At 40.7% G+C, this 13818-nt stretch overlaps 1 protein-coding gene across 1 annotated transcript in view; it reads right to left on the bottom strand.

The window, feature by feature from the left end:
* Positions 1-12863, bottom strand: part of LOC137291731 (uncharacterized) — a 29997-nt gene extending 17134 nt beyond the window's left edge. Inside the window, exons 1-7 of the mRNA XM_067823224.1 lie at positions 12721-12863; positions 9932-10917; positions 8864-8977; positions 5945-6122; positions 4423-4540; positions 3129-3346; positions 2280-2477 (exon numbers count right to left, since the gene is read on the bottom strand). Of these exons, the coding sequence (XP_067679325.1) occupies positions 2280-2477; positions 3129-3346; positions 4423-4540; positions 5945-6122; positions 8864-8977; positions 9932-10899 (1794 nt within the window). The 5' untranslated portion in view covers positions 10900-10917; positions 12721-12863. The remainder of the gene's footprint in view (positions 1-2279; positions 2478-3128; positions 3347-4422; positions 4541-5944; positions 6123-8863; positions 8978-9931; positions 10918-12720) is intronic.
* Positions 12864-13818: the final 955 nt, after the last annotated feature.

The raw sequence follows: 13818 nt of genomic DNA on the forward strand, positions 1-13818 counted from the left end.
GCCCACATGCTATCGAGTAAACCAGCCATACAAAACGTGAAATTGCAGTTGGTGTCTGAATTCGAAGGCGTGGTCAAGATACTAGAGAGTCTACCAGCAAACTCAACACTATTCATCAAAGTCTACCTAGGGGAACCATCGGTGAATGATGTCGAGATCGTGAAGGGGATCAAACTCGGGTGGGTGAAACGACACCAGTATCAAGTTTGCAACGTTTACGTGCGGGTGGGTGTCGACTCCAAGACCAGTCTGCAGGGGGTCAACGTGATCGTGGAAAACAAGATATCACTAATCAATATCTTCCTGCCTGACAACATACACTTCATGGGTATCAAGTTAACCCCTGAATTATTATCAGAAAACCAGTTGGAAATTATATCATAATAGTATAATAATGACCAGTCATCATCCCAACACTACACTTAACGACCTGGGAGATACAGAGGGGTTCGATCAGCCTGGTGAGGAAGATGAATTCTACATCCTACACTTCAAAGACAACGTGTACAGACGGGTGCCGTTACCAGATTTTAAAAAACCTAAATGGCTGATCAACTTAACACCCACCTCACCTAATATGATATTAAATAATGGGTATATCTCTAAGATTAGGAACAACGGTATCTGGCCCGGGGATTTCATTCCGGAGAATACATTAGTAAACACAGAATCTATTAGTTACGAAAAAAATGGGTTAAGGGCTCATCCAGACAATAAATTAAAATTTAGTAGTGATCTTGATAGAATATCTTCCCCTTCCACCCTCATCATAGAAGTCTTCTTTACGTCTTTCTATAGAACCCTCCCAATATCACACCAAATTTTACCCGGGGTGTCAATACACTGGGCTAAAGAACACATAAACCAATATTGTCGTATTGTTATACAACAGGATACCCACGGGGTCCTATAAACTACTTAATAAACCTCAGTGGGGTTTATGTTACAACAAGAGATTTTATTTACCTCTCACCTATTTCCCTGACTAGTGGTCTAGAACTTGTAGACTTCAAATTCATTGATAGACTTTTAATTGAAACCCAATTAAAAAATCTTTCAAAATATATATTATAGGATGGGTCTGTACCCAGTCATAGAGGAAGTAGCGAAGACGCTGGAAACCGTAGATGGGTTCCGTTTGAGGCAGTTATGTGATGTGAAACGCCAACTAGAACAAGACCGTGACACGCGGAAAGCACTATGTAAAAAATATAATAGAGCTTTCAATATCGTAGACGGGGCTGACACTATCCTTATTACAACCAGCATGGGACTAGGGGCGGCAGGCGTTGGGTTGTTAACCACCATCGTGGCTGCACCTATAGTGCTAGGTTTTGAAATAACAGCTGGGATAGCGGGGGTGTTAGGGTTGACGCTTAAGTTGGTATCACACAGACTGCATCGTAAGGCATTGAAACACGACGAGATTAGGGTTCTGGCCGAAGCAAAGCTGAACACAGTGAGTGAGCGAATTTCCACGGCACTCTCTGACAGTAAGATCTCAGAAGAGGAGTTTCGTTCAATCCTATCTGAACTCACAAAATATAATGGAATGAAACAAGATATTCGGTCCAAGTCTCGTAAGTCTGCTATCAGCGAGGATGAGAAAAAAAAGTACATAGAACAGGGGATACAAAAAGCCCAACAAGCCTTTATTACGAACACCAAAGAGATCATAGGCGGTTCACGTTAAACTGTTTCATTGATATAAACATAACATAGCCGTAAGCGAGCCACCGATCCTATATGGTCAGTCAAAACTTACAACATAGATAAAGTGGATATGAAAGCCGACGAACCTAACTTGTACTACTTGAGGGATGGGCCGGGTAGGGGGTTTGTAAGAGAAGAATTATTGATCGTACCGTACGGCACAGTGTTACCGCCTGCCAAGTCACGGTAAACGTGATGGCGTGGCTTTGTAGTAGGGGCAATAATAGCAAGAGCTAATGGTCCCACCAAAGCCTCATTTAGTAAATGAGGCTTTTTAGAGGGGTTTTTGAAAAGTGTTTTCGGACTATCATTCCCTATACTACTCAACAAAATAAAAACCCATTCCATAGATGAAAAGAACTTTTGGAATTCACTGAGCATTACAACTTCCAGGAGAAAATAGTTCCCTGACAATACCACATGTTGGATTACAATCACCTGAGGCCCACCCAGTTTTTGTCTCTTAACCTGCAGCATGTGGTCAGGTGAGGTATTCTTGTGGGTGAGGTAGTCTTATGGGTGATACTACCTGAAACTGTGATGTCTCAGAAGTAAGAGGAACTCACCCCACAGTGACGCAGGCCTTCAATCATCTGGTCAAGCATTGGTTTGCTCTGCAGAATGACTAAATACTGGACACATCCTCTGAGGAACTCATCTCTACTATCCATGGTAACAACAGGGGGGATACCGTCCAGGTCATATCTCCAGTCACACTCCTCTAGAGCCTCCTCTAGCTCTGTCATGTCTCGAGCCTCTGACACCTGGGTCAAACACAAGAGTGAGTTTAGTTTTATGCTGTTTTTAGAAATATTTCAGCAATAATGTGGCACGGGATGTCATAAATGGGCTTCAAACATAGTACCCATGTGGGTATCAAACCCGCTTTGACTACCAGGCTACCTGACCACCCTGACAAACACAAGAATACAATACTCGTAGGACTATTACCTGAATTCTCCTTGAGGCATATAACAATTAATTTGTTAATTAAATTGTTCCCGAAAATGAATACAGCCCCAAATATTCTGTAAATTGTCAGCTGCACATTCTGGATGACTTTAAGGTGGTAAAAAACATGTTTGCGTCTTCCATTCAGAGATAAACAGGTCCAGAAACAGGGACAGAAAATATGTATCCAGTTGTTACAAAATATGTCTATGTACAGAAACATGTATACCTGTTATACCCTATGTTAATTTTGGCTTGTTCTGTGTTCCTGTTGGCCTGGCTGGTGACTAGCAACAAGCTGGTGATCTGAATACTACTCAGTTCACGCCAACATGTATTAAATTTCCAAAAATTCTTTTTTATTGGCATCAAATAATTTATCTTTTGAACATTATAGGTATACTTCATGAGTGTCAAACCAATCAAAACATCTGACAATGGTAACACTTTCGGCAGTTATTTACCCTTTTTAAAGATTCTCTTGTTCGTGTGTCAGGCACGTAATCCACAGACGGCAGCTCATCATTATCCAGTATAGCATCAACAACAGGAGGTGCAAATATGGTGGGAGACTGTCCACCTTGAGCAATTATAGTGGCCAGCATGACCCCCAAGACCCGGAAGTGCTTCTTTGAATATGCAGATATGTTGGCCCGAATCAATAATCCTTGGTTTCTGTCCCCTGTTGAAATATACAAAGTGAGTGAGTGAGTGAGTGAGTGAGTGAGTGAGTGAGTGAGTGAGTGAGTGTATTAAGTCTTATACCGCACTGAGCAATATTCCAGCAATATGGCGGCGGTCTGTAAATAATCAAGTTTGGACCAGACAATTCAGTGATCAACAGCATGAGCATCAATCTGCACAATTGTGAACCGATGACATGTGCCAACCAAGTCAGCGAGTATGACCACCTGATCCCATTAGTCGCCTCTTACGACAAGCATAGTTGCGTTTTATGGCAAGCATGGGTTGCGGAGGGCTTCTTCTACCCCGGATTTTCACGGGTCAAAAAATAAATGAATGAGTGAATGTAGTTTTACGCTGCTTTCTGTAACATGTAACAATTAACATGTAACACGTCCTGGGACAAGAAACAAGTTTTTCATATTTTACACCTGTGTGAGGACTAGAACCTGAATGACAAGGAAACCCTCAAACCATAAGCCACCTGCAAACCACTCAAACTGAGAACATTCGATCTGGGTTCGACTTGGTCTTCAGCAAACCACGTTTATCATGAGAATGTCATAGTATCCCATTTGCATAGATTGTTGAATGGATTCTCTGGTCCACACTCGATTATTTACAGATCACAGCAATATAGCTTGAATACTGCTCAGTGTGGCGTTACACAATTCTGTGAGGATCCATGTAAGAGCAGGGGTCCCTTTCACAAAACTCTCGCAAGCCTAAGATCTCGTAACTTTTCTCGTAGCTCTTGTACCTGGCATACTGTAACATAGGAGGTGCAAATGCTACGAGAAAACTTATGAGATCTTAGGCTTACGAGAGTTTTGTGAAACGGGGCCCTGGTCTTCAGCAACCCATGTTTGACTAACTAGGTCAGGTTGTCAAGACTTGCTGAATTGGTTGACACGTCATTGTATCCCAGTAAATCAATGCTCATTTTGTTAATTAGGTCCAGACTCCATTATTTACAGACCGCCGCCATATAGTTGGAATATTGTTGAGTGCGGTGTTAAACAACAATCAACCAACATTGACCAACAAAAATAGCAAATCATACTGATTACTGACCGTTAAGCATCTTGCTGTCAGCAACGATGGACTCCAGCAGCAGACGTAGATACTCTCGACGTGGTCCCCCTGTGTCAATGCCTTCCTCGCGTCTATCCTCAGAATCAGTGAAAGCCACCTACCATATGAGGAATAAATCGATGTTGACTTCGCAGGTGACAGTGTTTGTGAGTTTAGTTTTACACCCATTTTTGCAGTATTCTTTAAATACCACAGCAGGGTCACCAGAATTAAACCAAGGTCTTCGACATCAGGAGATTTCTTACAAGGGATTTATTCATTATTGATTTTTAACTCCAGGGGACACCTACTTAGACAGTCAATAAGTAAGTGAATGCAGGCATCGAAATTATTAGTGCCACCGTACATACGGCATGGCCAAGATTGAATGGCACGGTTAAATTCTTACATGCATGCCCTCATGATACTTGATTTGTTTCCGAAAGTGCCTTGAAGTACCTTTTAACTGTTATTATCTGTTATGATTTAAAGTGACACTATGAACAATGACTAATGATAAAGTGTACAGGTCAGACTGCCAGCTACTCATCAATGTCAAGTATGAGTATGCTACATACCTAGCATTGTGTTATTACTCATGAAGTATAACTTTTACATTCACTTCAAGTCATGTAATGTTTTGAATTTCTGTTTAATTAACCATGAATTTATGGCATACCTGAAATTGAAATGGCACACTCAAATTAAAATGATTATGACAGTGCCCATTTTTGGAAAAAAAAAATTAAATAAATTTCAATCCATGGAATGGGTTTATTTGTACACTTGATTTCCACCAGCAACAACAGTCATGTAGAATACACTTTGTACAAGTTTTAGAAATGGAAAGTGGGATGCGCAATTGTAAAAGGGACGACCCAACATGGCCCCTAATTGTACCTTAACTTGAGATGAATACACGTAACAAAACCATGCGATCCTGAAAGGCACATTAAGACAGATCGACTGTGTTTGGTTTTATGCCACTTTTAGCAATATTCAAGCAAAAACATTGCTGGGAACAACAGAAATGGGCTTCACATATTGTGTCAATGTGGTGATTCAAACCCAGCGTTACAAGCCAAAACTTTAACCACTAGGCTACCCCACTGCCCTGCACATAAAGAGTCATCGTGTATTGATTACAAATGGTATGGCAAGAGTGACCCATAAAGAATTGGTGTTCAGAAAACCATGCTTGGCGTAAAAGGCGACTAACAGGATAGTGTGTCCAGGATGGCTGGCTTTGTTGTCACATGTCATCATCTCACAGTTGTGTATAGTGATGTTCATGGCATTGATCACTGGGTTGTCTGGTCTAGATTCAGTTATTTACATTGATATACAGCTGGAATATATCTGAGCATTACAGTACGAAAAAAAGTGAGTTGTTCTCATAGCCATTTATAACAGTGTTTCAGTTGTATCGTGGTCTGTACAGTAGCAGAATTGTTAAAATGATGTCAAAAAGTTTGATTCAATAATCACCGTTTGAACATGTGACATGCCGATCTGTACATACCATTAACTGTTTAGCCGTGTTTGATATATGAACATCCTTGAAGAAGGCCATACTGCTGGACCAGACACTGTCTCTGTTGATGGAGATCCGGTTGGCTCCAAACTCCCTACATTGACTAAGGTGTTCATTGACAAGACGTTGTGAGCCAGTAGGTACCGCACTGATATCCTGTTCATCTCTGTAGCAATAAAATCTTTATATCTTGTTATCAGAAAAGAAGACAACTTTTTGCAGAATACATGCAGAGTTTCTCGGTATGTCTACAGAATATATCTACTAATCATACTGTTTAGTGTCATGTCACCTAAACCCTAACCTCAACCTTACCCTAACCTAAACCTTAAATCCTAAACCTTACCCTAACCCAAAACATCACCAAAAGTTGATTTCAAACACGGCAGAATGTATTCGTTCTTCTGTATTCCAATCTGTTTCTGTAGCCATAAACATGTCCTACACCATAAACACAACTTGATATAGGGATGATACTACACAACTTGAATACAAGTGTACATGCAGCGGATCTTCAAGCTCAAAGGCCATCTGTTGTGCCACAAACCCCACGATAACATTCAACGACAAGTCAGTGGAAAGTACCACCAGGACAAGACCAAAAATTTTAACCATAAAGTGTACATCCATATACTTATATCTCATGCACGGTACCCTCTTTCTTTAATTCAACAAATGAGGCCTAACGAAAAAACTTGTGAGCTTATCTCGGCCACCAGTCCAAACACCCACCCTTCATGTTGTCCTCCTTCCTGGACATCTCGATGTCTTACGGTTATTTTTTTTCAATTTGTAATGTTTACATTGGCAACTGCAAAGTCAAAGATTAATATGAGGGGTTCATTATAAAGACTGATCTTTAATATTTGGTAAAAGTCCTTTCATCTTTCTTACTTCCATAATATGGACTGGTATTGTCAAATACAGACTTTGCACATAATCTGTGGAAATGTTTTGCCATGTGGTATGGAATTTGTCAAAAAGTTCATCAGCTGTAGTAATGTAGTAATGACTTTTTTGGTGTTCTGAAACCAATGTTTCAATTTTAGCCAAACATTCTCATTGATATTTGGGTCCATAAGTGTTCTAGCCATGATAAGAAATTTAATTTCTTTGACATAATCTTTCACTCTGTGGGTCCAATGAACAGGAGCATTGTCATTTTGGAAGACACAAATGTTTTGTAAAAAGTGTCTTGCAATAGCATGCCACAAACTGGAATCCAGTGTATCAATATATTTGTCAGCATTTATGCTACCAACAACAGGCACTAGGGTACCTACACCCTCAAATGTTATGCATCACAGATCATAACACTGATCCTACATCCCTATGGTGGGCACAAACACTCTGGATGGCAGCTTCCATGGGATGACTTACGTCCTCTTTGGAGACAAAAAGTCTCCCTCAAGTCAGTTACATGGAGTGAAGTTGGTGACTTACGTTGACAAAGAGCTTTCTGCAACTGGGTTTTCTGAAGTTGCATAAGGTCCACAGAAACCCTGGAACTGGATTTCTCTGAAAATCCCTTCGAATGCAACCTTGATGATGAGGAATGGTGAGAACTCCTGCATTTTGATAGCAATTGGATTCTTTATGAATGATGGCTAGTCAATTGTTGATGTCTGACGAAAGTAACTGGAGGTTTCACTGGCACTACCAAAACCACTGAAACGATCGATGGTACAGGTGGTGAAAGATTCATCCCATCACAGGGCACTGATATGATATAGACAAACTGATTAAAGTACCATAGGATCACTGATAGGTAGGTTCATCGCATCTGATGGTGAAGGTTCTTGTGACAACTTTGAATGTAGATCTGATGCAGCCGAAGTTCCTCTCTGGTCCATCATATCTATCTATGACCACAAGTCTTGAAGACATAGATGATCAGTACCATAAATCTCCATCTTCATTCACCCAAAAAATGTGAAGATTCTCTAGCAAGCAGGAGTCTGAAGAAGTGTCCACAAAATCATCCCTTGGTTCCGATGATGGCATGTGGGATCTCCCTTGCTACTTGATGGGCCATGCTCTCCTGATAGAGTCTTCTGATACAGTCTTCTCACAGAGTCTCCTGATAGAGTCTTCTCATAGAGTCTTCTCATAGTCTCCTGACAGAGTCTTCTCATAGAGTCTCCTAAGTCTGCACTGATCAATGACCAGAGGGAGAATGATCACAAGAGAATGGTCATGTGACTAGGCAGGGGAGCATGACTTATGCCACTCACGAGATAACAGTAAGAGGTCCAAGGAGGAGGGTAACATGGATGACAGGTGCTTGGACTAAAGGCCAAGATAGGTTCACAGGGTTTTTTCGTTTCCACTCGTTCGTCAAGTCAAAGAGAGAGAATAAAACCAAAAATTATAGACACTTTTCATAGTCCTGCTTGCCCTTTGTAGACAATGTTTCTAATTCATGAATATCAGGGTAAAAAAGGGTCTTATGAATCCTTTATGGCCCATCAACATGGGTCAGTCCCTGGCCAGACCATGAATGGACAGGTAAACAGGGGTATACAGCCCCTGTATTTATAAGTCCTTTGTGATCAATTAAGACACAGAAATGACAGGCCACAAGAGCGGCTGGTAATCAATGCCACATTACACCCAGCCATAAAGACTGACCAGGAGGATCCATAAGGGAATACGGCCACACTGAAACGAGAGGCGAATCAGTTCAGCCAAAGAGACACAACCAGAGACAGAACAGCAGTCAGTAGCAGCGGTCCTGCCCAGTCAGCCAAGCCTTGTCATACACCTGTTGCCATTAAACGAGTACTAAAATTACATCCTGCCTCTTTGTGTTGTCCTTTACTCTGTTAGAGCTATATAGCTGGAATATTGGAGTGTGGCACTAAACAACAAACAAAACAATCCTTCTGTGGATAAGAATAAACTGACCTGAATAAACTTCCAAGATTTGCCCCCTCTAGGTTCTGACTTGCTGCAATAGCAACAGCAAGAGCATCCTCATCACTGAGATCACCGTTGTAGCTGTTGCCACCACGCCAACTTCTGTAATACAAATATCACCCTAAAGTTGAATACTACATTAAAGTGAAGACATAATCGTGTATTATGAACAAAAAACGAAAAGCATGGTAATGACAATGTATGGAGATAATGGATGTGAACTGTAATTCAAACCCAAGATCACCAGTTCCTTGCCTGCCAAGGGGACATAACTCTACAACTAAATGTGGTGCCATAGATAACTGGGACATCCATGCTATCCAGATGATTAAGAACACTGTGTTTATATGACCTCATTTCTGCAGGTTTGGGTTTGCAAACTTTGTAGAACATGTCAGAAAGGCCGATGTGAAACGTTGCTAGGAACTGATTTTGGATATTAGAACACAAACCATTTACCAAGGCTAATTGTATTAGATGATCCATACAAACATGTGATCTAAGTTCCAACATTCGCCACAGCCAGAGTACTCATTAGAAATAAGAAGTTGTTCGTCATCACTCATTTTTGCAATACTAATGTCTAAAGTATTTCATCATATTAGTAAGTTGTTAGTTGTAGAAAAGACAACCAGCTAATTGTCAGACATTTGAACATGTCTAGTGACCTTTACTACACCCCATTGTTTCTCCGTCTTGCAGGATTATTAATGCAACAAGTGTCTTAGTTGTATTGTGACTGAACTCCTCAACCAAAGCCAATGCAGATGTTTACAGTGTTCGTCAATGGATAATATCATTTCCTTGACCATGTATAAATGTATGAGTTGCACTGACCACTACTGGTATTTTTTTAGTGTTATTTTACTTTTAAAGCAGCACATTAGTGGAACTGTTTTGATTTTGACATTAAGTCTTCAGAAACTCTCTAAGGCCTGTTTGAAGACATAATTTTGACCATTTGGGTGAAATCTACGGAGGAGGTAGCTCGGAAAGTTATTTGACTTTGCTATAGGAACCTTAACCAGAATGACATTGTTTAAACATAGAACTTACCGTTGCCCTTCCAACAAGTCTGAGAAAGCACCATGCAGGTGTGGTCGATAGTCGGCATGGTCACGTTGCTGATTTTCCCACTGCCTCAAAGGGTGCTGGGGTTGTTGACATGGTTGCCTGCATTGCTGGTGCGATTGGTCATGATTATTCTCGTCCTCATGGGGGTATGTTGGAATGGACGGATAGAGACGTTCAGTTGGGGAAGGTGTCAATCTATCTCTGTGGGAGGGAGGGATGTTGAAGAGTGGTGTTGGTCCCTCTCTGTGCAAAGGTGGGGGAGTAGGAGGTGGTGTCAGTCTGTCTGTGTAGGAGGGAGGGATGTTGAAGAGTGGTGTTGGTCCCTCTCTGTGCAAAGGTGGGGGAGTAGGAGGTGGTGTCAGTCTGTCTGTGTAGGAGGGAGGGACACAGATGGGTAACAATGGTATCTCTATGGGTAAAGGAGGGAATATTGGGGGTGATGTCCACCTCTCTGTTTGGGAGGAACCTGGTGTAGGGGAAGGTGTTTGTCTGCTTGGAGAAGCAGGCATAGGGGTTGGTGTTTGTCCCTGTCTTTGTACAGGAGAGGGCAGACGGTTAGGTGTCTGTCTTTCTCTGTTGGAGGGTTGGGGCAGACGGCCAGGTGTCTGTCTCTCTCTGTTGGAGGGTTGGGGCTCAGGGGCAGGAGACCTTCTCACACTGGAGGAAGGTCCGGTAGTAGGGGGTGGTGTATTCATAAGACCATAATCAGAGTCGATCGGTGATGGCACAAGTTGCCATGTACGCCTGATTCCAGTTCCTCTTCCATGACATATTTTGTGATTTGCTAGGTTCACAAAATCTCGACCACAATCAGGACACACTTGCCTTTCGACCATAAAAGATTTATCTGCATGTTTCCCTGAACCTCGGCTATGACAGATTTTGTGGTTTGATAAGTTCTTGAAAGTCTTACCACAATCTGGACACCGTTCCTTTACCACAACACTCATGATGCGCGTTGCTGACCACTGTAAGAAAAGATGGCTTTATATACTCACTGTGTTCTTATTAACACAAACTATTACCAAGTGTGATTCAGTATGGTTAAACAAACATTTTCAAATTTCCTTTGAATATAAAAAATCATAAATATAGTCCCAAAATGTGACACTAAATGATAACACAAAAATATAAGAAAAACATGTACAGTCAAAGCTGTTCAAACTCGCAGCTGTCTAATCCAGCAAGGGCATAACATCATAAAATCTCAGTCCTGTCCCTGGCTAGTACATTTATCATCATTTACAAGCTCTGTAATTCGTCCGCCGTCAATTCCAGATCTCATTATGAAATGAGCAGAAAGAATAATTGCAGGGATTGAAATTATTAGCGCCATTGCTCTGATGTCACGGATAAAATTGAAAGGGCACAGTTAAATTCTTACCTGTGTGCCCTAATGGCACACTTGATTTGTTTGCCAAAGTGCATTAATGTATGTTTTCATTGTTATTATTTTTCATGATTTATAGTGACAGTATGAGCAAGGGAGTGAGCTTTGTATTTCGCCACTCTCAGCAATATTCCAGCTATATGGTGGCGGTCGTTAAATAATCGAGTCTGGTCCAGACAATCCAGTGATCAACAGCATGAGCATCAATCTGTGCAATTGGGAACCGATGACATGAGTGACACCGTGAACAATGGCTAATGAAAAAGTGCACAGGTCAGACAGCTAATCATCAATGTCTTAGGTCAGTAAATTTGAGGTCAGTAAATATACAAAAATACATACCTAGCATTGTTTTATAACTCATGGATTAATCTGTAATGTTATACTATAATATCAACTTGAACATTCACTTCAAGTTGTGTAATGTATTGAATCTTAGTTTAAAAGACCATGAACTTATGGCACACCTGAAATTGAAATGGCACTCTTAAATTATCACAACAGTACCCATGAGGCACACTTGAAAAATTTTTGATCTGTGAAATGTTTATGTACAGTAACCAACATGTTGTCTAATCTGGCATGTGGTGTGGAGTCAGCTGGATGTGTATTATCACCAGTTAATTCTGCATTGAATCCACATGGTTAAAAAGATAATTTAATCTGAGTTCAGTATGGGTATACTTGTATAAGGTATCTGTGAAAATTGTAACTCATGAGGATTGTAAATTATGTAAAATATGTGATTTTTATTGTCAGTATGTGCAGCGACTGATACAGGTGATCAATAAAACAATGTAAATGAAATAATATAAAACAAACTGTACCACCAGCATGCTGTCTAAACCAGGTTATTTCTTCAGTCCCGATGAGGGCTGATATAGACAGCTTCCACTGTCATTCTTCGTTTGGTTTTTTTATGCATAAAAATGAATTTGAAAATATCACATCTATATGTCAGGAATGTAAATTTCATAGCGTCTTAAAGACAAATTCTGTCATGACTTGGATCAAACTTGTACTGCTTATGAAGTATGAATCTACTGACACCGACAAAACAAACCAGGCGAAATATAGTGTTAATGCAAACAAGTGTTCCAAAACTGTCTATTATGTTCAATTCATAACAAAATGTTGCTCAATACTTGGGCATTAAGTCACTGCGACAAATCTTTGATTATTTCAGTTAACCGGACCACTACCAGACGGAACCAAACCATAATTTAACACTCAAAAGAAGCAAACAGTAAGAGCTGACATCAGCATATTTAGTAATTTACAACAATATTTACGTCAAATTACGACACTGCGTGTTTAGAAACTAGACAGTCAAAGTTTAGGTAGCAGTTAAAATCTGTCAAGAATAGGTTGGTATATTCACCTTCGCCCGATGATCCCGGCAGAGTCAGAAATAATTACTGCGTTGTAAAGGGTTATAGCTAAAACGGCACCACAGTAGAACATCTTATCCTCTTCCTCTGGGACCATCTCCCCTACTTTCACATTGCCCTGTTTAGAAACTAACTTTTGGCAAGGGAGGTAACTGGCTGGCTTCCCGGATGAGTGATTCTCCAGCATGTTTAAAATTTTTAAAAACATTGAGATCGAATCCCGGTATATCCCTCTTCGACAGAATTCATATAGATTACCAATATTTCAAATCGGGATATAGCTATGAATGTTATAGAAATGTAGATGAGATGCCGAATATGTATACCCGTGTATGTATTTCAGACAAACATTTTGCGTCAGATATAATCTCTTAAGTCATTAAAGGTGAGGGAGTGAGTTTGGTTGTACGCCGCGTTTAGCAATATTCCAACAATATCGAGGCGGGTGACACCATAATGAACTTCATACGTTGAACTCTTTGGGGAATCGAACCCGGGTCATCTGCGCTTGTGTGACGTGCAGACGCTTCAACCACAAGGCTACCTCACCGTCCCATGCAGGCATAAAGGCATTCTGATCGGAATTTGTGTTTCTCAGTGTGATCTTGATTATCATTCTTTCATGAAGACTTTCTAAAGTAAAACATACTTTGATAAGATTTATTGGTAAACCTCATTTCAAGATGTATCTCAAGATATATTTGTTCGGGATAGAATAGGTCTTCTCCAGCCCAAGTTTGCCACAATAGGCGACTATGCTGGTCGTAAGAGGTGACTAAGGGGATCAGGGGGTCAGGCTCGGTGACACGTCATTGGACAGATCGATGTCATTGCTTTTGATCACTAGATTGTCTGGTCCAGACGCGATATCTTAATGTTCAGTGATATACACTTTTTGTAAATTTGGTTAGATATTGTTCAAGCACAATATTAAGACATGGGTACTGTGGTACACTGCAGGCATGTATGACTGTGTCTATAGAAACAACACATACCTGTTAGAAGGGTATTGGTGGTATACACTGCAGGCATTTATCACTGTAGATACCAACACAGACCTGTAAGAAGGTTACTGATGGTATACTGTA

The sequence above is a fragment of the Haliotis asinina genome, chromosome 7, assembly GCF_037392515.1.
Source record: "Haliotis asinina isolate JCU_RB_2024 chromosome 7, JCU_Hal_asi_v2, whole genome shotgun sequence".
In the NCBI taxonomy this organism is placed as follows: Eukaryota; Metazoa; Mollusca; class Gastropoda; order Lepetellida; family Haliotidae; genus Haliotis; species Haliotis asinina.